The 24,610-nt window shown below is 36.0% G+C and overlaps 1 protein-coding gene across 1 annotated transcript in view; it reads left to right on the forward strand.

Moving 5' to 3' along the window:
- The window catches only part of LanA (laminin subunit alpha), a 1,191,635-nt gene that overhangs the window by 114,235 nt on the left and 1,052,790 nt on the right, over positions 1-24,610 (forward strand). Inside the window, exons 5-6 of the mRNA XM_090391815.1 lie at positions 6,072-6,281; positions 18,395-18,667. Of these exons, the coding sequence (XP_090247941.1) occupies positions 6,072-6,281; positions 18,395-18,667 (483 nt within the window). The remainder of the gene's footprint in view (positions 1-6,071; positions 6,282-18,394; positions 18,668-24,610) is intronic.

A 24,610-nucleotide genomic window follows, 5' to 3' on the forward strand; every position in this document is an offset into this window, starting at 1 on the left:
ATTCAGAACCAAGGCTCACAACATGGGTTTCCATGGTAAGGTCACAATATGCAAGCCCACAATTATCTGAACCGACATTCAGCATTGTCTTCAGGAAGTCTACATGCCTATAGGAAAAATTGCCATTAGTTGCTATTATACAGTTGTTGAAAGTATGGTTTCTGTTGAGTTCTTTCCAAGCAGTGTATCCCCATTCGTTTGTTAACCTTTCCAGTTTATTCAAATCCTTTTGAGGAGCCATAACATCAACACTACTAGTGATAACTCTTCCAAGCTTCATGTCATCTGCAAACTGCTGAATAAATATTCACGACTTATTTTTCATGGTATTAACAACACCACAAACACTTTTATCAACAAAGATGTTTTATTAGCGCTTATATTTCGCTGATTTTCAACTCAGCTTCATCAGAGCACAACACACTTGTAAACGCGACAGTGAGTGAGTAAAACAATATAATTGCAATATATTGTTTTATTGCAGTAAAACAATATTGCAGTAAAACAATATAAGATCTAAAGTCCTATTTTTTGGCGCCCTCTAACGGAAAAAAAACAAAAAAAACAGCAGTTATCCAGGAGTTTTTCTTAGGATAACCGTCTCCAAATTTTTGGCAAATTAATGCAACCATATTTGTTAAGGTTGGGAGAATTCTTCAAAGCCATTGCTGACTCAACAAATAATCTTTCAGATCTATAACGACTCCTAAAAAATAATAATAATAAAATATAGTAAAACAATATAATTGCAATATATTGTTTTATTGCAGTAAAACAATATTGCAGTAAAACAATATAAGATCTAAAATCCTATTTTTTTGCGGCCTCTAACGAAAAAAAAAAAAAACAGCAGTTATCCAGGAGTTTTTCTTAGGATAACCATCTCCAAATTTTTGGCAAATTAATGCAACCATATTTGTTAAGGTTGGGAGAATTCTTCAAAGCCATTGCTGACTCAACAAATAATCTTTCAGATCTATAACGACTCCTAAATTGCACATTCGTTTTCCTCCATCTAATCCTGTGTGAAGGAGTGTCCAAAGCATGGTCTGCCAGTCCCGACTTGCCATAGTAATAGTAGCGAATGTATCTTTCATGTTCTTCCGGGCGGATGTTCACTGATCTTCCTGTTTGCCAATAATAGGCCAAGTCACACGGAACTTCATACACTCCTGGGTGTGCTAAAGGGTGAAGTTTATCCTTAGACGAGCAGATCAGAGTTGCCAGCTTGATATGAGGTTTGAAAGTGGTGCGAAGGCCATGTTTCAACAATACTTTGGCTATCTTTTCTGATGTACCTCTGATATAGGGAATAGAAATGGTCATGTTGTATTCTTGTGTATTAGGGGAGGGCAGAATAATGGACCTATATAGTATTTTATCTATTTTGTAGGGATTGTAGCCGTTGGCTAAGAACGTATGGTGCAGGTATTGGTGTTCAGTGGTCAGAGCTGTATCGTTAGAACAAATGGCTCTGGCTCTGTGTGTAAGTGTTTTTAAAATGCCGTACTGTTGGACTGGATGATGATGTGATTGTTTATGTAGGTATCTTCCTGTGTGTGTGTGTGTGTGTAGGCTTTCTGTAAATAGAAAAAGATAGTGATCCATCTGTTCTTGTTGAGAGGCTTATACGCTGGTTATACATGATAACTAATAATTAAGGAATTGACAGTATACACTAGAAATATAAATTAAATAAACTTTAATATATACTTTCCGATATTTCGGCAAACGTCACGTTGCCATCTTCTTGGGAACTTATTTCAAAGACAAGTGTACACAAGTACTACATAACAGCAAATGAAAACTGAAGCTAGGAAGCTAATGTTTTCCTAAAGTCCTAATGGTGCCCCCTGGCGGGCTATATTGGTAGTTCTTGGCCTTTGGGCTGAAGTTCTTCTGATAAATGTTTCCCAAATTTGGGGTAGTCTCATGCATCCAAATTTGTTGAGGTTTGGCATGTTCCTAAGGGCTGAGGCTGATTCCATGAGTAGTCTTTCATATTTGAACTTGCTGCGGTGTATTATTGTGGCTTTCTTCCATCTTATTCTGTGGCGAGTATCCAGAGCATGGTCTGCAAGCCCAGAGTGGCTGTACTTGTAAAATCGGATGTAATCCTTGTGTTCTGAGATTCTGATATTTGCTGTCCTGCCTGTTTGGCCAAAGTAGGACAGTTTACAGCTGCAAGGGACCTGGTATACACCAGGTAGGGCTAGGGGAAGTGGTTGGTCTTTAGTGGAGCAGATAAGGGATGCCAGTTTTCTATGTGGTCTGTAACATGTGGTCAAGTCATGTTTTTTTAAAATTTTTGTTGATTTTTTCCGAGGTGCCTCGGATGTAGGGAATGGTGATGGATTTAGAGTAATCTTTTTTTGTGAAGTGGAGGGGATGGTGGGTTGTGGATAATTGGGTTAAGTATTTTTTGGATTCTTTTTTTTTGGGGGGGGGTAGCCATTGGCTGAGAAAGTGTCACGGATGTGATTTAGTTCAGTGGCTAGGCTTGATCATTTGGATAGATTATTTTTGCCCTGTTGAATAGTGTCTCAATAACTCCATATTGTTGTGAGGGGGGGGGTGATGGGATTGTTGGTGAATATATCTGCCTGCATGGGTGGGTTTTCTATAAACTGAGAAAACCAAGGTTCCATCAGGTTGGCAGGTGACTAGTGTGTCTAGGAAGGGGAGGTTATTGTTTTCCTCTTTTTCCAGGGTGAACTTGATTCTAGGGTGTTGGTTGTTTAAGTGTGTTAGGAAGGAGAGGAGTGAATCCGGGCCATGTGGCCAAATAGGGAACACATCATCAATGTAGCGAAGCCATATGGTAGGTTTTTGTGGGGCTGAGTTTAAGGCTTTCTCTTCAAAAGTCTCCATAAAGAAGTTAGCCAAGGGTGGGGAAAGTGGTGAACCCATGGCTGTCCCCTCTATCTGTTTGTAGAATTTTTCCTGCCAAACGAAATAGCCTGAGTTCATTATAAACTGAAATAGGGCTGAGATATCGGGAGGAAATTTAGCTTTAATTAGCTCTAAAGTTTCTTTGAGGGGGACATTTGTGAATAAGGAGGAGACGTCAAAACTGACCATTATGTCATTATGTTGGAGTGTAAGGTTTTCTATACTGGCTTTGAAGTGAGCCGAGTTTTTTATGTGTGATGGTGTGTTGCCAGTATAGTGTGAGAGCGCTTTGGCTAAATGCTTGGCTAGTTTGTAAGTGGGGGAATCAATGCCATCCACTATGGGATGTAATGGCACATTTTCTTTATGTATTTTTGGGAGCCCATATATGTGGAGGGGGGGGTCTAGAGTTATAGGGTTTCAGTCTGTTGGTAATCTCCACAGGCCAAGAAGTGACCTTCTTAAGGAGCCTATGGAGTTTTCTAATTTGAGAATTGGTGGGATTATATTCTATAGGGAGGTAAGTGGATCGATCTAATAGTAAAGCCTTGAGCTTACCTGTGTAGTTATTAAGATTTAATGTGTAGACATTAAAACTACACAGATAAGCTCAAGGCTTTACTAATATTCCCCTACACCCCATAGTTGATAGCATAGATAGTCCCACATATAAATTTGCCCAGCATTTAGCCAAGTCGCTTGCCTCCCTTACTGGCAACTCCTCTATTTTTGTAAAAAATTCAATCCATTTCAAAACACTGGTTAAAAATCTAAATCCTAAAAGATTCAGACATAATGGTTAGTTTCAATGTCACCTCCTTATTTACCAATGTACCACTTATAGACACTCTTGATTTAATCAAGTCTAAATTTCCCCCAGATATTTTTGAATTATTTCAATTTACCATGAATGCAGGTTACTTTACATGGGGGGGGATTCTACGAACAGATTAATGGTACTGTTATGGGTTCCCCCCTCTCTCCCCCGTTAACAAATTTTTACATAGAACACTTTGAAAACAGAGTACTTACCACAGCTACATACAAGCCACAAGTGTGGTTACGCTATGTAGATGATGTGTTTGCCATCTGGCCCCATGGACAAGACACTTTGGATGCTTTTGTCATCTACCTAAACAGCCTACACCCCAAAATTCACTTCACAGTAGAAAAAGAATCAAATAACTGTTTACCATTTCTTGACACATTAGTCACCCACCTTTCAGATGGATCACTATCTTTTTTCTATTTACAGAAAGTCTACACACACACAGGAAGATTACATAAATAATCACATCATCATCCAGTCCAACAGTACGGCATTTTAAAAAGACTTACACACAGAGCCAGAGCCATTTGTTCTAACGATACAGCTCTGACCACTGAACTCCAATACCTGCGCCATATGTTCTTAGCCAACGGCTACAATCCCTACAAAATAGATAAAATACTACATAGGCCCATTACTCTACTCTCCCCTAATACACAAGAATACAACATGACCATTTCTATTCCCTATATCAGAGGTACGTCAGAAAAGATAGCCAAAGTATTGTTGAAACATAGCCTTCGCACCACTTTCAAACCTCATGTCAAGCTGGCAACTCTAATCCACTTGCATAAGGATAAATTTCACCCTTTAGCACTCCCAGGAGTGTATGAAATGAAGTTCCATGTGACTGTGACTTGGCCTATTATGGGCAAACAGGAAGATCAGTGAACATCCACCTGGAAGAATGAAAGATACATTTGCTACTATTACTATGGCAAGTCGGGACTGGCAGACCATGCTTTGGATACTCCTTCACACAGGATTAGATGGAGGAAAACGAATGTGCTATTTAGGAGTCGTTATAGATCTGAAAGATTATTTTTTGAGTGAGCAATGGCTTTGAAGAATTCTCCCAACCTTAACAAATATGGTTGCATTAATTTGCCAAATATTTGGGAGACGGTTATCCTAAGAAAAACTCCTGGATAAATGCTGTTTTTTTTTTTTTTCTCCGTTAGAGGGCGCCAAAAAATAGGACTTTAGATCTTTTGTCTTTTGCAATTATATTGTTTCACTCACTCATTGTCGCGTTTACAAGTGTGGTGTGCTCTGATGATGCTGAGTTGAAAATCAGCGAAATATAAGCGTTAATAAAACATCTTTGTTGTTAAAAGTGTTTCTGGTGTTGTTAATACCGTGGAAAAATAAGTTATGAATAACCATCAACACCTAAGCTTATCTCTTAGATCAACTTGTGTTGTGTATGACCTTCAAGCAGGAAAGGGCAATTTGTCCGGTGCTTTCTCTTTGCATATCCAACATGCAATGATATTTTAGAACTACAATGAAATTACCTTATATACTGAAACATACCTCTCCATATGCACCATACTGCATCAATGCAAGCAAAATAAAATAAATTTTTATTGTAGCACTAAAAGCAGCACACAGACAGTCAATGTATACTGTTTAGTGAAAAATAGAGTGTACATTGACTCTATATGGTGTTCATTCCAGTATGCAGTGTAATTATAAACAACTGGAATGAACACCATACTGCATAGTCACAATCCAAACAAAGTACAACTTTTATTGTAGCACTAAAATACATTCCTGCTTGAGTCACAACTTGTGTGAGACAGCTTTGCATGAACATGTTAATATATAAACAAGAAAGTAGTTTAAAATTCTAAACATAGTTATAGGAAATATCTTAACAATAGGTGTATTAAAAATTCACATATCATTAAATAACTAAGCTTATTTCAATAGTAGATAACTGCATAAAAATCAATTGAATATTATAAATTTTTAAGTGTACTGCATCTGTTTGTCACATATCACTGTTTAATAGAAGTACCGGTATGCCATACCATAGTGTACCATCCCTAAAAAAAAGCACTTTATACATATATATATATATATATATATATACTATAATATTTTGTAATCATTCATATATTTCATAATTTTATATATTTTATAACTATATATACTTTATAATATTTTATCTTTGGTTATTTCTTGAATGTTGTGTTGCATTCTGCTTTCTGCATTTCATGATGCAACATGAAGGAAAAAATTTATTGAAAGCTATATTTTCTAATCACTTTATGTCATTTGTTTTGTTATTTACAAAATTTGTGTTATTATTTATTTATTTTTTTTTTTTTTTTATTATTTCAAGCATGTAACTGTTTTAGGCATTCTGATGAGTGCTACTATGATGAAGATATTGATAACCAGAGATTAAGTTTGGACATACATGGGAATTATGAAGGAGGAGGTGTTTGCCAAAATTGCAGGCACAATACTGAAGGAATCAACTGTAATCGTTGCAGATCTGGATTTTATAGACCTTATGGCAAAGCTCTGAATGCTACTGATGTGTGCCAATGTATGTATTACATAAATATCTGAAATTAAAATAAAATTATAAATCATTAACAAGAATTCTTTCAGCATTCCTATATTGTTTCTGAGTTATTCTTCATAGAGTTATGCATTACTAATCTGAGAAAAATGAAGTTTCAAGGCAGGTCAGCATTTCATTATTATTATTACATTCCCCCCCCCCACGACTCATCATGGGAGGTTCATTCAAATGATAACATATTTATCATACTGAAGTTTAACACTCCTTGCTTAACACATTCTGGTAATGTGTTCCATTCACTGACATAAAAATGTACAAAATTCTTGTACATAACTTCCAGGGATAGCCTCTGGGTTCTTCCCCTCTTGCCTTCCACTCTTTTTATAATCCCTTCTGGATTAATCCTATAAAATCCTCTCACTAACTTAATCGTTTCTATCATTTTACATCTTTTCCTCCTGTCAACTAATCGCTGCAATCCACATTTCTTCAACCTCTCTCCATAGCGAGCATTCCAAAGTCCTGATATTGGCTTAGTCACTGTTCTCTGGGTCTTCTCCAATGTTTCCACCTCACACTAAAAATATGTAAAAATTTTTACATAATGTAAAAACAGTAATAATTTAAAATTATTTTTACAAATTGTTTATGTTAGTACATTATTAGTTTTGGTTTCATAATATGTATTGTCGGCACTTGTGATGTGCCCATTATTGATGCTATTTTGTCATAATGAAATGTGAAGCATTTAAAAACATTTATGTACTTACTGGATTTGGATAGTTGTGTTACTTTCAGAAATTTTGTTGTGGTTTAAAATTATTTTAAAGACGCCGGATCTATCTGTTTTTACTACTGGAAAAGGAGATGGAATTTAGCAACTTAGATAAAGCAGTAGAAGAAACCTTTTTTTGCTGGTACAAAAATTAACAAAATTGAATTGCACGAGGTAAGAGTACTTATACTTCGGTGAATTCAGAATATCTAACTTCAGAGTCAGGAGGAATAATGTATGCTACATAAGGGTGATGAGAAAAGATTCTATGGAAAAGAAGAAGAGAATCTTATATCTTCAGAAAAAGGCCTTAACAAAGAAACTGACTATAAATATTTTGTTATTGTGTAAACAAGGTGTTTAGTCTAGTAGACGTGATTACATATATGTTAAACAAACCAGTAATAGAATGAGTTAGAGAATGGGTGATCTCTAAAGTGTAAGTTTATTTTAAAAGGCTTTAGATCCAGTTAATTTTGTAGTTAGTTATGAAATTTTATTTGAAGTTATACATTGTTTTTGTTTTATTAAATGTGTATATTTTGTATTTGGTTTTGAGTCAGTGATTTTTCATATTCTGAAAGACATAGTAAAAAAGTCATTGCACCAATCTGAATTGAGCCCTTGTGCATATATAAAAACACTCGGAAATAGAAATAATCATTATAGAGAAAATCTCATAACAAATGAGGATTAATAATAATTAATTAATAAATAATCCCTTTTTATAGCAAATGGTGCAGTCGACTTACAGGATTGGTTGTGACTTAACTTTATTTTAGACTCCAGAAAGTAAATCTTGACTCAAGTGAAATGGCTACAGGAGATAGTAATTCTAGTAGTGAAGTTTCTTCAATTAAAAATCAAGAATTTTTTAAGTTAGTTAATCTGACTTTAACATTAAAAAGTTTGCTAATATCGGAATTTTCAAGTGTAAGAGAATTAGGGCGTAACATTTGGAAAATTCATCAGTGCATTCAAGGTAATAGGGAGTCTGTTTCAGAGTATTGCCACAGACTTTGAAGCATTGCTCATAAATTTAATGTTTCATCTGAAGAGAGATCATCTTTAGAATGGTTCTGTTTAATTAGTTTAGGCATGGCCTTAAAGATAACTTCAGCATACAAGAAAAAGGTTAAAAATCTTGAACAATGTTTTCAAATTGTTAGGGAAAAGGAAGAGAGACTTAGAGATATATTTCATTCCATGATCAATAAACAGATAAATTCTTTTCAGCTTATTGAAACCCATTCTCCTAACACAGTGGCTACAGATAAAGTGAGAGAAGGAAAGTTTCAAAAATTAAAAGGTGCTAAGGAAAAAAAAACAGTCTAAGGACATTTCTGTGAATTTCACTAAGATATTCCAGAATCTGAGTCCAAGGCATAATCACATGATTTTAGAAATTAGAGGAACTGAAAACATTTCTTAGTGAAAAAATAGAAAGACAGCAGAGACCAATAGTGAAGGGACAGGAACTTCTGTTTAAGATTATATCTGATTTAACAATATCCAAGAATCCTACAGATAATCAATCTTTCTTTTGTAAATCTAATGGTATTGACAGGAATAAAACATCTCAAAGGAGATATGTTCCAAAATGATTTAGATGCAATAAACCTGGTCATTTTGCTAAAGACTGTTATTATATTAGGGATAAATTCTATTTTCAACACAAGAAATCTGAGAATAAAGGAAAATCTGGAAATAATTATTATTCCAATATCATACTAGCAAGGGCAGAAATGTCAAACTACTTATTAGACACGGGTAAAGCTAGAGGCAGCTCCAACCCTAAAAAAGAGAGAGTTTGATGTATCATTAGCTCTTTATGCTAATGAAGATAATCCTTTGACAGTTCTACAAGGATTCATTGAAGATGTGCCTTGTGAAATCCTACTTGACACTGGTGCCCATATTTCACTCATTTCTTATAGTTTGTTTAACAAAATTAAAATTTTCATTCCAAATGACATTTTCATTCCAATTAAGCTAAAGGGTATATTTGAATCAGAAATTTCAGCTGATAAGCAAATAAATGCTTTTATTTTAATTCCATGTTTTTCCTTTGAAAGTTGTCATCCATTAATAGTTCTTCCAGAATCCTCTAATCCAAATGTACAAGTAATATTTGGAATTGATTCTCTGAAATGATTCATGTAATTTTGTTGATGGTACAGTGTCCTTGTGTGGACTAGAATGCTGTTTAGACAGGACATCAGGTGACAAAGGAAAATTAGAGCAGTCTCCTGAAGTTTTTAAACACTCTGATGATGATGAATTATCTAGGGTTAACCATTTGAATCAAGATGAAGAGAATTCTAAAATTCCTGTTATTCATAAGATAAAAGAGGTGTGTGTGTGTATAGAGAATGAATCAGATCAAGTGGGAAGTGATGTGGAAGAGCAGGAGAGTACGACAGGAGAGATTGAAGAGGTGGTTATGAATGAGGAAGTAAGTGGCATGAGTATGGAAAATGAGAGAATAGGTGTGCAAGATGAACAGAGAAACGGGGAGGCTCAGGATGGATAGGGGTACACAGCATGAGAAAGGTGGATGCTTCAAGAGGATGTGAGAGCATGTGTAGGCAGGAAAGGAATGGGATGACTAGGGATCAAGAGGAAACAGTTGGAATTGAAAAGGGTTCTAATATGAAGAAGCAGAAAGGGAAATGGCCACAGTCTAGCATGGAGAGATCACATCGAGTGAGTGGTATCAATGGAACTAGCTGTAGATCCAGGAATGAGCTGTTGTGTTTATATACAAATGCTAGAAGTGTAAGAAACAAGGCAGATGAAATGGTTACACTAATTGAGTCTGTTCACCCAAAAATTGTTGGAATAAGTGAGACATGGTTAGATGAGGACAACATCCTGACAGGAATAGAGATGGAAGGGTATGATTTGTTTTGTGAGGATAAAAAGGGAGGGGAGTGCTATTGATAATAGAAAACGAGTTCAGGACTGTACAATGTTAGTTATGAGGATCGGCTGAGGGAATGTGGACTGTAGAGTTTGGTAGATAGAAGGAGAGGTGATATGATCGAGACTTTTAAACTGTTGAGAGGTGGTTACAGGGTTGACACTGGGAAGTTCTTTCACTTGGGTGAACAGAGGGGAAGGAGGGATGACAAGGGGCCATCCCTGGAAGTTACAAAAGGAAACTGTGAGCAAGAAGGTGAGGAGTGATTTCTTTGCATGGAGGATGGTTGAACATGGAATGCATTGCCTGATAGAGTGGTGAGAGTGAGAATGGTCAATGAGTTTAAGGAGTGGTATGATAGACTTTGAGTTTGTTTCCTAGGAGGGACCCCCCACGAAGAGTCTTTTGAATCCTTGGAGGCCTAAATAATAATAATGATAAATAGATAGCTCACAGAATGCCTGACATTCAAAGAATACAATACAAGTTATTATTGTTATTATTGTTGTTGTGAATAACATCAGACTTCCCTGAAGTCAAAAGTCTCATTGCACGATTACATACAAAGCCCATCAAACCATTATTTAAACTCACCAAATGAATTTGTATTCACCAAAACTGTCAAGGAGTTCACTCACCAACCACTCTCTATTCAAAGAGCTTTCTCCTTACTCACACCCTCCTTATACAGTTTTCAGAGATTTCTCCTTGTTCTTTCCACTTCTCCCACTCTGTGAAAAATTTTTTTCAGATTAACCTACTTTCAGATTTAACAACTCTTTACCAAATGGCTACACTGTGTAATTGAGAAGATCTGATTAGAGGGTCAAATTCCAGATGATTGAAGTGGAGCTTTCATACCCATCTATGAAAAGGAAAATATATCTGAATGTGACAGTTACAGAGGAATTTCTTTACTGAGTGTTCCAAGAATATTAATGCAAGTATATTTGAGAAATAGGAAAGAAAAATTGTGGAAGGGAAGCTTTGAGAGGGGAACAAGCTGGATTCAGGCCAAATAGAAGTTGTCAGGATTAAATTTTCACTTTAAGACAAATAGTTTGAGAAATCATTAGAATAACAAGAATCTGTATTTAAGTTTTGTAGATCTGGAAAAGGCATATGACAAAGTGCCAATAGATGCTATTCAAAATGCTACAGTTATAAGGTGTAAATTGGGATTTATATCAAACAATACATAGTCTATGTTTGAGTTGCAACTGAGCAGTTAGAATTGAAAGAGTTACAGGAAAATGGTTTGATGTTAAATCAGGCATTAGACAAGGGTGTGCATTACCTTCACTGTTATTCAGAATCTATATGGATCTCATTATGAAGGAAAGTTGTATTAAATCCGACATTAAAATTGGAGATGTCAATCTCAGCTCTTTACTTTATGCAGATAATGTTATACCCCTAAATAATTCTAGTACAAGACTGCAGGATTCCCTGACCAGACTGAATAATTGCCGTAATAAATTTAGTATGAAAATAAGCAATAGAAAGAAAAAGTCGGTTAAAATAGAAAGAAATATTGAAAACATCAACTGCATCTTGAATAGAGAACCTTAACAAGTAAAGCATTTCAGGCTGTTTAAGCACAAGTTTTAGTGATGGCAAATTAAATATGGAAACAGACAACAAAATTGGCAAATTATAGGTCTGTTTGTGTGTCATCAGTAGTTGTTAAAGTCTCGGAGAAATTAATGAGGGACTATATACAGTGCTGGGCAGATGAAGGTAATGTTATCTGTGAGAATCAACATTGATTTGTTAAGGGGTGCTCTTGCTTTAGTAATATGATTCCATCTATCCCAATGGCTTTAACAGGCTTTTAAGGCCCACAACCTTCCAAGCATGCTTGGATTTCGTAACCGAAATACGAGGATAGAATGGTCACTCCTATGCCTCAAGTTATTCTTGGCTGTATCCCTGTGTGTTCACGGGGCCGGTTTGCCTGTTTGCGGGATGAAAAACACCAGATAAACTGGCGGAAAAAACCCTACTGCTCGCGCCCAAGACCGGCTAACTTGGCTATGGCTGAGGAAGATCCTTCAGCTCCTCACGTCTCTGACGGGAATCGAACCTAGGACACTCCTTCCCCAGTCATATGGTTGCGAAGCGCAAAGCCACTAGGCTAACCGTGCGGACTTAGTAATATGATTGCCTTTTATAATAAAGTGACAAGAGCAGCAGATGAGGGCAGGCATATACTGCCATTTTTTTGGATTTTGCACAGGCGTTTGACAGGGTGCCACATGATAAGTTGATTTGAGTTGCAGCGCATGGGTTTAAATGTCAGGTTAGTCAAATGGATTCAGGATTGGCTGTCTGATAGGTATCAGAGAGTTGTGCGTGGTGGGGAAATATCAAGGAAGCAGAAGGTTACAATGGGGTTCCACAGGGCTCAGTACTGGGACCTATATTGTTTAACCTTTATATCAATAACATTGTAAATGGATTGCAAGGGGACATTCAGTTGTTTGCAGATGATGTGAAGATGGGAAGGGTTATCAGTAATAGTGTAGATATGGCAGCCCTGCAAGAGGAATTGAATAAACTAGACAGATGGACAAAGGAATGGGGATGTCTGTCAGTTTAATGCAGCAAAATGTAAAGTCTTGAAATTTGGGATACATTGATAGGAGGCTGCATACTCAATTGGAGGAGCTATACTCGAGGAAGTAGGGAAGACAAGAGATCTGGGATGATGATTGATAGAAAAACTGAAATTCAGGGGGCATATTGCAAAAGTGGTGAAAGTAATCCAGAGGATTGCTGCAATACTGAGAAGGATGCTGACCTGCAGAAATAAAAGAGTTATCATTCCGTTGTATAAGACTCTGATCAGACCACACTTAGACTATTGTTCTCAAATTTGGTCCCCAGGATTCGAAGGAAATAAATTAACTGTGGAAAGGGTGCAGAGGCAGATAACAAAGATGGTTTCAGGACTGTACAGTGTTAATTATGAGGATCGGCTGAGGGAATGTGGACTGCAGAGTTTAATGGATAGAAGAAGGAGAGGTGATATGATCGAGACTTTTAAACTGTTGAGAGGCAGTTATAGGGTGGACACGGGGGAGTTCTTTCACTTGGTGGAGCAGCGGGAAGGAGTGATGACAAGGAGGCCCATCCCTGGAAAGTATGAAAGGAAGCTGTGCGCAAGAGGGTGAGGAGTGGTTTCTTTGCATGGAGGGTGGTTGAACCTTGGAATGTATTGCCTGAGAGAGTGATTGGAGTAACGGGAACGTTCAGTGGGTTCAAGGAGTGATGTGATAAACTTTGTGTTTTCTAAAAAGACCTCCTCCGATGAGTCTTTTGACACCATGGAGGCCTGGATAATAATAATAATAATTAAATATGGAAACAGACAACAAATTTAACATGGAATGGTAGGAAGTCAACTGAATAAGGGAGAAATTAGTCAAAATGCTATGCTTTGCTGTATACAAGACTGCTCAAACCAATTTTTACTTATCGATCTTAGAGCTAGGTTAGAAATAAAACACTTGATATTTCTAATCACAGATATTAGAGTTTGGAGAAAGATTATGGGAGCAAAGAGATACTCAATGGCAGTACAGTATTAAAATTGAGGTCAGAAGATACATTAAAATGATTGAGAGGATATTAGGAAAGAACTTGGTATTGTTAGCATTCAGGAATGCATTAAGAGCTAATATCAGGCCTATATATAGTATGGTCACTTACATGAAATGGGAGAGGAAAGGTCAGCAAAACAAGTTTTTTTTTTTTTTACTGAAATGGCAGGAAAAAGACCCAGAGGAAGACTGAGATCTAAGTCATTTGATACAATAAGCTTTGAAGACAGAAATATAAGATGTGATAATATTAGAGTCTTGACAATTAACAGATTAACATGGAGTGAAATTGTTGGTAGGAAGTTATTAAAGATCTGACATATTTTAATATAGATATTCACCTCCCAGAACAAGTCCCTTAGATCTCTTTGAAGATCGTTTTTTTTCACCATTCATCCATTTGGATCCCAGAACTATTGTTCTCTTTCTTCAGACACTGCACTCTGGTCCCCATTTCTCTGATATTCTAATGCTGTTAATCTTTTATTCGTTTCTTCGAATTGAAAAATGTGAAGTGCTTCACATTTTTCAGTGCTTACACAAATTAAATTTCACTGATATCCACTGGAAAAGGGTAATGCAAAACTTGATCTTCAAATGAAACTTTTTGTGATGTTGACTTGTACTTCCTAACTTATAGGTGCCATTTTTAAGAATTCTTGCAAAAATACATTATATATAAAAAAATCTTAAGCTAAGAATATATTAACACAAACACAACAGAATACATCCTGTATCTATATTTAGAAACTGACACAATGAAACATAAATTAACTCTATGGTATAACATTAGTATGAATGTCTCCCATCCTGATTTCTATGGGAAAGGTACATATTCATTCCCATTTGTTTCAGGTTATATAATAGATTGCATGGTATCATGTGAAATGTCTTCACAAAGTCTGATAATATTATGCTATCGTTTTATTTATTCACCTGAAATGTGACTTATTATAGAAAGGGTATAAATTATTATTAAACTGGCTATCTTTATGGAGTCCCAAGACTTGTAATGGGAGGCCCATGATAACCATTATTCACACTGTGCTTTCTTAAACTCATCCACTGATAGTGCACTAACAATCAGCTATGACAGTATTTCATCCCACTCAAGCAGGTTTATTATTATTATTATTATTTGACACCTCCAGGGAGACCAAGGACTCATCGAGGGAGGGCACCTGCTCTACAGCTCTGTCTTCACTATTCCATAACCAACTGACCGCAACTACACCAACGCCATCTACTGCCGACCACTACTCATATTTACATAGACAATCACTAACATCCATATCCACGTGGGACTCGAACCCGCAGCCATTTGGCTGGAGAGCGGATATGCTATCCACTCGGCCAACCAGGCCGGCTTATAGTCCCCCACATCTCTGCTATTAACATGCTTTTACTCATCTTCCAGGGTGATCCCTTTTTTCTTCCCTTCTTGTCATCTATTGAGAAATTTCTCTTGCAAAAATAGCAAGTTGTACCCACAAATGAAGAAGAGAACACAATTTTGTGTAAAGCTGGTGACAAACAATACCAAATGGGAACTGCAAGTAAAAAGGAGGTTATGGAAGAGATATAAGGAGAGGGATGGAGAGCAGATGCATGAAGAATATAAGACTCAGGCCAGGAGAGTGACTAGTATGATAATAAGTCAAAACTGGAATATGAGAAATGACTGCTCTGAGATCCAAAGAAAATTATAAGGAATTTTTTTGCTATGTGGTCAGTAGGAGGAGAATTATTGTGGAAGAATGACATTGTTGGATAGAAATGGGAATAGAGTGACTGATGAAAAGGACTTAGTGCAGTTGTTCAATAGACACTTTATTGGGGTATTTCATCCTGGAGAAGCAGGTTTTAATACTAGAAGGATAGGGCAAGTGCGAGATTTAGAAGTGTTTCAAATACTGAGTACTCTAGATGTCAGTAAAGCAGTGGGACTAGATGGAATTTCATCATGGATTTTGAGAGAATGTGCTAAAGAACTGACAGCTTTGTTGACCTGGCTTTTCAATGAAAGTGCCTTTCCCATGGCAAAATGAAATATTTTGCCATGGGAAAGGTACACAAGAATTGGGAGGGTAAGATAATGCCATTGCATAAGGGTAGTAGCATACTGAAAGTGTCAAACTATAAACCAGTTTGTATTTCATCAGTAGTTAAGATTTTGGAGAAATTAGTATGGGACCATATACAGTGTTTGGCAGATGTGGGTAATGTTATCTATGAGAGTCAGCATGGATTTGTTAAGAAATGCTCTTGTTTTAGTAATATGATTGCCTTTTATAATAAAGTGACAAGAGTGATTGATGAGAGAGAGGCATATTCTTCCATTTTTTTTTGGATTTCACAAAGGCATTTGACAGGGTACCACATGATAAGCTTATATTTAAGTTGGAGCACATGGGTTGAGATGTTGAGACATTCAGGTTAGACGTTTACTCACCTGAATGTTGAGAAATTCAGGTTAGTGTACTGGATTTAGGATTGGCTATCTGATAGGTATCAGAGTTGTGTATGAGGGAGCGGTATCAAGGAATCAGAAGGTTAGAAGTGGGGTCCAACAGGGCTCAGTACTGTGACCTGTAATGTTTAACCTTTATATCAATGGCAATTTTAAAAAATAAGTTACATTCCCTAAACTTCACTTCTCTGTTCACACTGTAAATCCAAATCCCTGGTGTCATCAGTTTTTTTCAGTGCATTCCAATCAATACACAGGTTTCAACTTCTGCAATCGAAATGCTTAACGTATTACACTTTGTCACACTGAACTAGTAACCATTATCTCCTTTGCCTGCATATCAGTCTATTCCAGTGATGTTCAACCTTTTTCACGACACGGCATACCTAGACTAATTATTAAAATTCTGCGGCACACTAAAAATATATTCTTTTAATTTTTTTGATGATCTGGCAAAAAATAGGCATAATTTTGATTGATTTACACACATAAGAAGATGGAAGACCAGACACTAATAAATAAATGTGCAAATTATGATATTATTTCTTTCAATTAATTTGTTTTCATAAATCTCGCGGCACACCTGGACACCTCTCATGGTACATCGGTTGAAAATCACTGGTCTGTTCAAATCATTTAGTTGGATCTGTTTGCATCACTTTAATTTCTGTTTCCTTTTCTGTTTTAGTATGATTGTCAAGCAACACCTGTGCAATACTGCACAAGTTGAACAGCACTAACTGCTGTTATACACGTAACAGCCACTGAATTAGAAACTCTTATGTAGATGTACATAAACCTCACTTACACTGCGTATGTGCAATATTTTGTCACATACATCACCATGTGTTCTAGGCAACTGTTTAAGAATGCTGTTGGTTAGTAATCATCAATAATGTTAATCACAATGGGAAAAAAAAAGGATCTTTCAGAGTTCAGTGTAGGGCTAATCGTGGATGCCCATCTGGCTGTAGCCATGGGCATCCAAAGCAGAGCTGACTGATTCCTCTAAAGGTTAGATATTCCAGGTGTTTAATCAGTGGAAAAATAAGTTACATTGCTTGTCTAAGAGGTATATACCTGTGGTCCTAAGACAGTTAGGGACGAGATTGACATTGTCTGAGAAGTCTTGTATGGACAAACATAACTTTCGGTTTGCAGCAATTATTATTATTACATAACACCTCCAGGGAGTCAAAGAGTCATCGAGGGAGGGTACCTGCTCTACAACTCTGTCTCCACCACTCCACCAACCGCAACTACCTTCGTTGTCTACACAACACCATCTACTGCCGACCACCACCACTGGTATTTTCACAGACAATCACAAACATCCATGCCGATGGTGGGATTCGAACCCACAGCCTTTTGGCTGGAGAGCAGATATGCTAACCACTCGGCCAACCAGGCCAGCATTGACCAAAACATTTAATGAAGGCTGTTCCTGATCCATATCTCAGCGAACTATGCATGGAAATTGGAGAGGATTAGTATTGGGGATTTTATATCCCCTTAATTTAAAATATTGTTTTTATCGCCGAAATGAAGCTTATTAGCTCTTTATCTTTATATTTAAGTAACTTAATTGTTGCACCTCTTTGGAAACTCGTATAGCAGAGTATATAAGTTCTTTTCGCTATACACTTTGGTATCATGGTCTAGCTACTCACTGATGAAGCCTCAAAAAAGGCTGAAACCGGTCTGGGTAGTGACCTCTCTCCATAATGTAATAACAGCATACATTTCCTAGGAAATGTGTTTTTACATTATGGAAAATACCTAAGAATAGCGATCTGAACTTCCCCCACCTTTGCAACGAGTTGTCCGGTATAGTACTACGTACTAGGGTCACTTGCATTAGCTCACGCTAGTGTCGCCAATACTTTATAGTTTACTATATTCAGCATGAAACTCTCTGATTCCAATCTTTGAGTTTCTTATTCGGTTTTGAAACAATGTGGATTTTATATCCCCTTAATTTAAAACATTGTTTTTATCGCCGAAATGAAGCTTATTAGCTCTTTATCTTTATATTTAATTAAAAATCAGGTTTATTTTAGGTAATCATTAATTATATTAGTGTTATGGTAATTAATTAACATAGAAATTAATATAGAAAATAATTGCTACGTTCTAGTTATTGCAAGTGAAGAAATAGCAAACACGATTTAAGTGTTAATTTTATGTCAGGATGCTACCTATTCTTTTTTTTTTTTTTTTTTTTTTTACTAAAGTAGTATTAGAAATATCAATTCTCTGTCATTTAAAATGGGTATATTTTGCATTTCATGTAGCTTGTGTGTATATATATAGTATATATAAAGATTCAGGATTTTATACTTTTTAAAATATTTCTTCCAGCTTGCAATTGTGATTTATCATATTCTACTGGAAACTGTGTTGATGGTACTGGACAGTGTGAATGTCGTTCTGAGTACCTCTCTCCTTACTGTGATAAGTGTAATGTGGGTTATTATGGCTATCCAGTTTGTCGACCTTGTGATTGTAACATTAATGGCACTTTAGGACCAGTTTGTGAAGTTGGTGGAGGTCAGTGTCCATGCAAGCCTAATTATTCTGGTAAAAATTGTGACCAGTGTGTAGAAGGATATTTTGGATTTCCAACCTGTTTACGTATGTATTTTAGTTATTTATATTATTTATAAATATTATAACATATTTATAAATATTATTAATTAATAATCAATTATTAATACTTATTAAAATTAGCAAAATATGCAACATGATATTTCAAAAAAGTTTAAGTAATATTTTAAATTACACATACTAACATATCTAAGCATTTAATTTCCCCTCCCATCCTGCATGAAAGTATGACATAAGAACATTACATGAAGAACTAGAGTTACTTGCTCAAATGACAAATATATTCCAAAAAAAAATTCGGAATACATTTTTAATAATTTCAGCAATAATGGCTACAATTTAAAAAACAAACAAACAAAAAAATAATTGAATCTTGTAATTAGATAACTGCAAAACAGTAGTATTTCCTTATACTAAAGGAGTACAGCAATCCCCTGATTAATGCACCTAATGCGTTCTTTAAAACAGGCGCATTAATCGAAAACGCACTAATCAAATATAATAACCTATGGGAAAACATATAATTCGTTCCTCAGATTTCTTTTTTGACCCTTAATTTTTTTTTATAAAAGAATTAGGGTATGTCTCAGGGCCTAGTTAAAGGAAAGCCATGAAGCTGAATAAAACATATTCAGAATATAAATTTATTATTCTGCTTCTTAACAAAGAATTGAGCTAACGTAGTTTGGCAGGCATTCTGTTTCTTTTTTTCGTACAACTGACTTTATGGCCCTATTGCCTCTTCTGCAAATTTTACTGGTTCTTCAGGGTCAGTCTCTAAGCATTACTGCTTAAAAACTTCAATTGTATGAAAACTATTTTCAAATTGTTTCTATGTGAAACCTCTTTGAGCTTGTCAGATTAAATTTTCTTCGTATTCTTCAGGATCCTCCCACTGTGCATCTAAATTTAGCAGGTCAGAATCACTCAACTTCTCAGAATGAGATATAATTAACTTAGATTCATTTGAAAAGCCTCTAATATCATTTACACAATGTGAAAGAATGTGTTTCCAAATGGCTCGCATATTGCTAGCAGTAATTTCATTCGACTTTGCGACTTTATAACCAGGCTGAGATTTCTCTGATTTGGCTAGAAAAAGTCTCTTGGAAGGCATTTGCTTCCAAAAAAAGGCCAGTTTCTTCGATATTAAATATTTGCTGATCACAATAGTCCCCTTCTTACACAATTTTCTTCAAAATCTCTGGATATATCCTTATCTGCACGTGCAGCTTCACTTGTGATAGAACATTATGTAGGCCATTTCTCTTTTTGAAATGCTCAAATCATCTAGCACTAACATGGAATTCTTCTTTTCCATCATTGATAGCCCTTTTTTCCAGGTTATTACAAAGAGACAACTTTTGATTTAATAATTCCAGTGTTTAGCAAGATCTGTTTTTGGTTACAATCTTCGATCTATGTAAAAAGAAGTCTCTCTAATTCAATCATTATAATACTTTGATTTTCAGTGAATGCATGACGAACTTGAAGCAGCCTTACCTTTCTCTTTGTATTCAGCAGTTGATTCACCCATTTTTGTGTTCTTGTCCTATCTTTGCTCTGGACTCGCCTTGTTCATTTTTCTTTATTATTTCAAGTTTTTCTTCTAATCAGATTACTTTTCGAATCATTTTTACACTTCTATTTTTTGCTCTCTAATTCTTTTACTCATGATTAAAGGTTAGGAAAATAATTTAAAATAAAAAAGTAAGGAAAATAATTGCCCGAGATATGATCAGCAAAATGCTATGTAAAGAAGACAACATAAATTTTGGCGGTAAATTTGGAATGGTGTATATGGAAATAGTGTAGTATACCATTAAAAAATAACTTTGTAAAATGTTTCAAATTGGTAATTAAATTATTTCATCCCGGTGAGTGATTTTTTAAAATAGTTAGCCATAAAAAATGTATAGATCGAAAATTTTTAAAATCTGTAATATTTATTTTTAAGATGTATATAGGTGCACTAATCGAATTTTAGAGGCGCACTAATCGAATTTGGGTATCGAAAAAAAATGACGCACTAATTGAAAACGCAATCGAGGGATTGCTGTATATGAAAGAGAAAAAAATTGATAAATACCAATTATAAACTGCTTATAAATCAATATTATTAATATTATATGGTATCTCCATGGAGTCCAATTATAAACTGCTTATAAATCAATATTATTAATATTATATGGTATCTCCATGGGGTCCGGTTTTGTGTGTATAAACGTTAGAGACTCCATGGAGTCTCTAACGTTTATACACACAAAACCTATCACAAAACTCATTCACTGTCAGATTACTCACAATTAATTCTGGTAATTCCACTTGTTCACCACTCACCATGCAAAAAATCTAATTTTCACATTTTTATTTACCACATTCTTACACAACTTCTATGGATGTCCTCTAGTTCTCTGACTATTTTTCATATATTGAAAAATTTCCTTTGCATCAATTTTATGAATCCCCTTTAATAACTTTCCCCTTTAATATTTTCAAAAAATATTTAGTGGATGCAATGTCTAAATGTATACCACGGGTGAGAAGGTTAAATAAGTTAGGTGTGAGATGGATGAATAAAGAGATTAAGCATGCAATACAGAGAAAAAGGGCATTGTGGAGGCAGCATAAGAGAAGTGGAAGTAACCAATTTCATGAGTTCTACAAAGACCAGGCAAGGAGAGTGACTTGGTTGGTGAGAGTAGCTAAAGAGAGGTATGAACAGCAGTTAGCTAATGAAGCTAAAAAGAATCCTAGGGAGTTCTTTCGATATGTAGCCAGCAAAAGAAAGAATGATTATGGAAGGATGACATTGATTGGAGGAAATGGTATAAAGACAGCTGTTGCAGAATGTGTGGTGGAGATACTTAATGAGCAGTTCATAAAGATCTTTCAATCTTGTGAATGTGACTTCATGGAGAGATTAAGAGCAGTTGATGATGGGGAGGAGAGACTGACTGTAAGTGAGCAAGAGGTGTTTGGGGAGTTGAGTAAACTAGATGTAAATAAGGCTGTGGGACTTGATAATATATCACCGCGTATTCTGAAGGAATGTGCCAGAGAGTTGACACCTGTCTTGACATATTTTTTTAATACGAGTCTTGCACTTGGTCAAGTCCCTAAAGAGTGGAAGGAGGGCAAGATTGTGCCACTTCATAAAGGAAGTAATCGAACTCAAGCATCAAACTATAGGCCTATCTGTGTGTCAGGTGTTGTGGTTAAGTTGTTGGAGAAGCTTGTGAGAACTAGGATCCAGAGTTGGGTTTACAACAATGGTATAATCTTTGATGGACAGCATGGATTTGCTAAAGGGAGGTCGTGTTTTAGTAATCTACTTACTTATTACAAGAAAGTGACTGCTTCCTTGGACAGAGGAGAAGGATACACAGTAATATACTTGGATTTCGCAAAAGCTTTTGATAGAGTACCTCATGATAAGTTGACAGTCAAACTGGAGCAGATGGAGCTGGATATTAGATTAGTGCATTGGATTGGAGACTGGCTATCTGATAGGTATCAACAAGTTGTGTATGGGGGTGCGATATCCAGGAAAAGGAAAGTCACTAGTGGACTTCCTCAGGGGTCTGTTTTAGGGCCATTACTATTTAACTTGTATATTAATGATATTGGCGAAGATTTGGATGGAGATATTCAGTTGTTTGCAGATGATGCAAAGTTGGGACGAACCATAAAGAGTAGTGAAGATGTTGTGGCCTTGCAAGAAGACTTGAATAAATTGAGTGATTGGGCAAGCAAATGGGGGTGTGAGTTCAATGTTGCAAAATGTAAGGTTTTAAAATTTGGAAAACAAAGATGGGATGCAGAATTTATGCTTGGTAAGAATATATTGTTGGAAGTAGAGGAAATAAGAGATCTGGGAGTGATAGTGGATAAGGATCTAAAATTTAGGGGTCACATCGCCAAAATTGTGAAGACAACACAAAGACTTCTGGGAATGATGAGGAGGACACTGACATGTAGAAGTAGGGAGATTCTTGTTCCATTGTATAAGGCTTTGATTAGGCCACACATGGACTATTGTGCCCAGATTTGGTCACCTGGTTTTCAGAAGGATGAAGAGATGTTGGAAAGGGTCCAAAGGCGACTGACTAAGGTAGTTTCTGACCTCTGGAATGTCGAGTATGAGGAAAGATTGAAAAGATGTAATTTGCAGAGACTAGTGGAGAGAAGGAAGAGGGGAGATATGATAGAGACCTACAAGTTGGTAAGGGGTTGCTATAGGATCAATGGTGGAGAAGTTCTACAGCGAATGGTGGGAGATCAGGGGAGAACCAGAGGTCATCCCTGGAAACTGTATAAAGAGGGTGTGAGTAGGGGAGTGAGAGGCAGGTTTTTTTCGTGCAGAGTTGTGAATGATTGGAATGCCTTGCCTGAGAGTGTGGTGTCTGCAAGGAGTTTGAATGTGTTTAAGACCCGGTATGATGAGATGTGTGTGAGATAAAAGGACCTCCTAGATGAGTCTTTGACTCCATGAGGTCTTGTTTAATAATAATAATAATAATAATAATAATAATAACTTATAAGTTTCTATCATATCTCCCTCTTTTCTGCCTATCAACTGAACTTTGTAACCCATGAATGGGTGAAATATTTAGTTGGGTATTGTATACCTAACAGTGTGGAGAGGCAGTGACAAGAAATGTATAAGCAAATTACTCTAGCAAATAGGTAAAGAGTGATCATTATGATGATTTTCATAATGTAATATAGATTGGAGTGAAGAGTTGGTATCTCCAAGGACAAAGAGAATGAATTTCTCAGGTTTTTTTTTTTTGTTTGTTTGTTTGTTTTTGAGGGATAGCTATCTTTAGACAGTACATAACAGAAAGTAAGTGAGGGTCAAGGATCTAGTTTGATTATCTCATCAGCAGATATGGGAGATATAAGTATATTGTAAGTGAGGTGTTGAACCTCATTCCACTTGATAAGTGGGATCACGAAGTGTGGACCCACAAGGCTGGTGGTTATGAAAAGCTCAGGAGATGGCTTGGAACTATAATATGGAAGGAGGAGTCAAATGGAAAGGAGATAAATTTTACTTGGGCATTGATCAAGAGTATCCCATGGGTCAAAAAAAAAGCTAAATAAGGTAGGTGAAAAGAAAGAGGGGGACAAATTGTTCCACTTCATTTTAAAGGAGATGATATGACGACTGATTTCTATGTCTGAAGTTAATGTGTTGAAGAGGTTAGTGGGGATAAGATCCAGAATTAGGTTGATAACATTTTCTTTCATGGACAGCACAGGTATTCTAAAGGGTAATATGTTTTAACACTCTACTTACTTATTAGGCAGAAGTTAATGAATGCATTGGACATTGGACAAAAAATACCATATGCAGTGGTATTTTTAGATTTAGCATAGGCCTTTGATAGATTACCAAATGAGAAGTTGATAATTAAATTAGAACCAGTGGGGTGGAATAATAAATTACTGCATGGTATCCTCTAGTGGGACACCTGTTTGGATAACAAGCTGATAGGAAAAAGATCACCCTTCTTTATTCAAAAGGGTTTTGAAGGACTGCTGAGATCTCCCAAACAGTTAAGAAACAGTTAAATAACATTAATGGGTGGAATACAATTACAGTAACAGCTTATAAATCACTAAATTACAGTAACACCTTATAAATCACTAAATTACAGTAACACCTTATAAAGCACTAATGATCATAAGGTTCAGTTATGGTGAAATTATCAGATGATGGAAGAGACATACATGTTTGTGATTCTTTTGGTGTTTTCTTAACTGCTACCTGCTCATAAGAGGATCTCAGGACAGGTATGGTAGTGGTAAATTATATTATATCAGGGTTTCTCAACCTTTCTAAGCCCAAGGAGCAGTAAAATGCCTAAAACAATTCTATTCCATTAATTTATGTAATTTTTTTAAAAAACTTATGTGGGGATTAACAACATTTGGGAAAAACTGTGCCATTTATAACATAAT

This window comes from Typopeltis vanoorti, chromosome 4, assembly GCF_054136105.1.
Source record: "Typopeltis vanoorti isolate ZY-2024b chromosome 4, IOZ_Tvanoo_1.0, whole genome shotgun sequence".
Classification (NCBI taxonomy): Eukaryota; Metazoa; Arthropoda; class Arachnida; order Uropygi; family Thelyphonidae; genus Typopeltis; species Typopeltis vanoorti.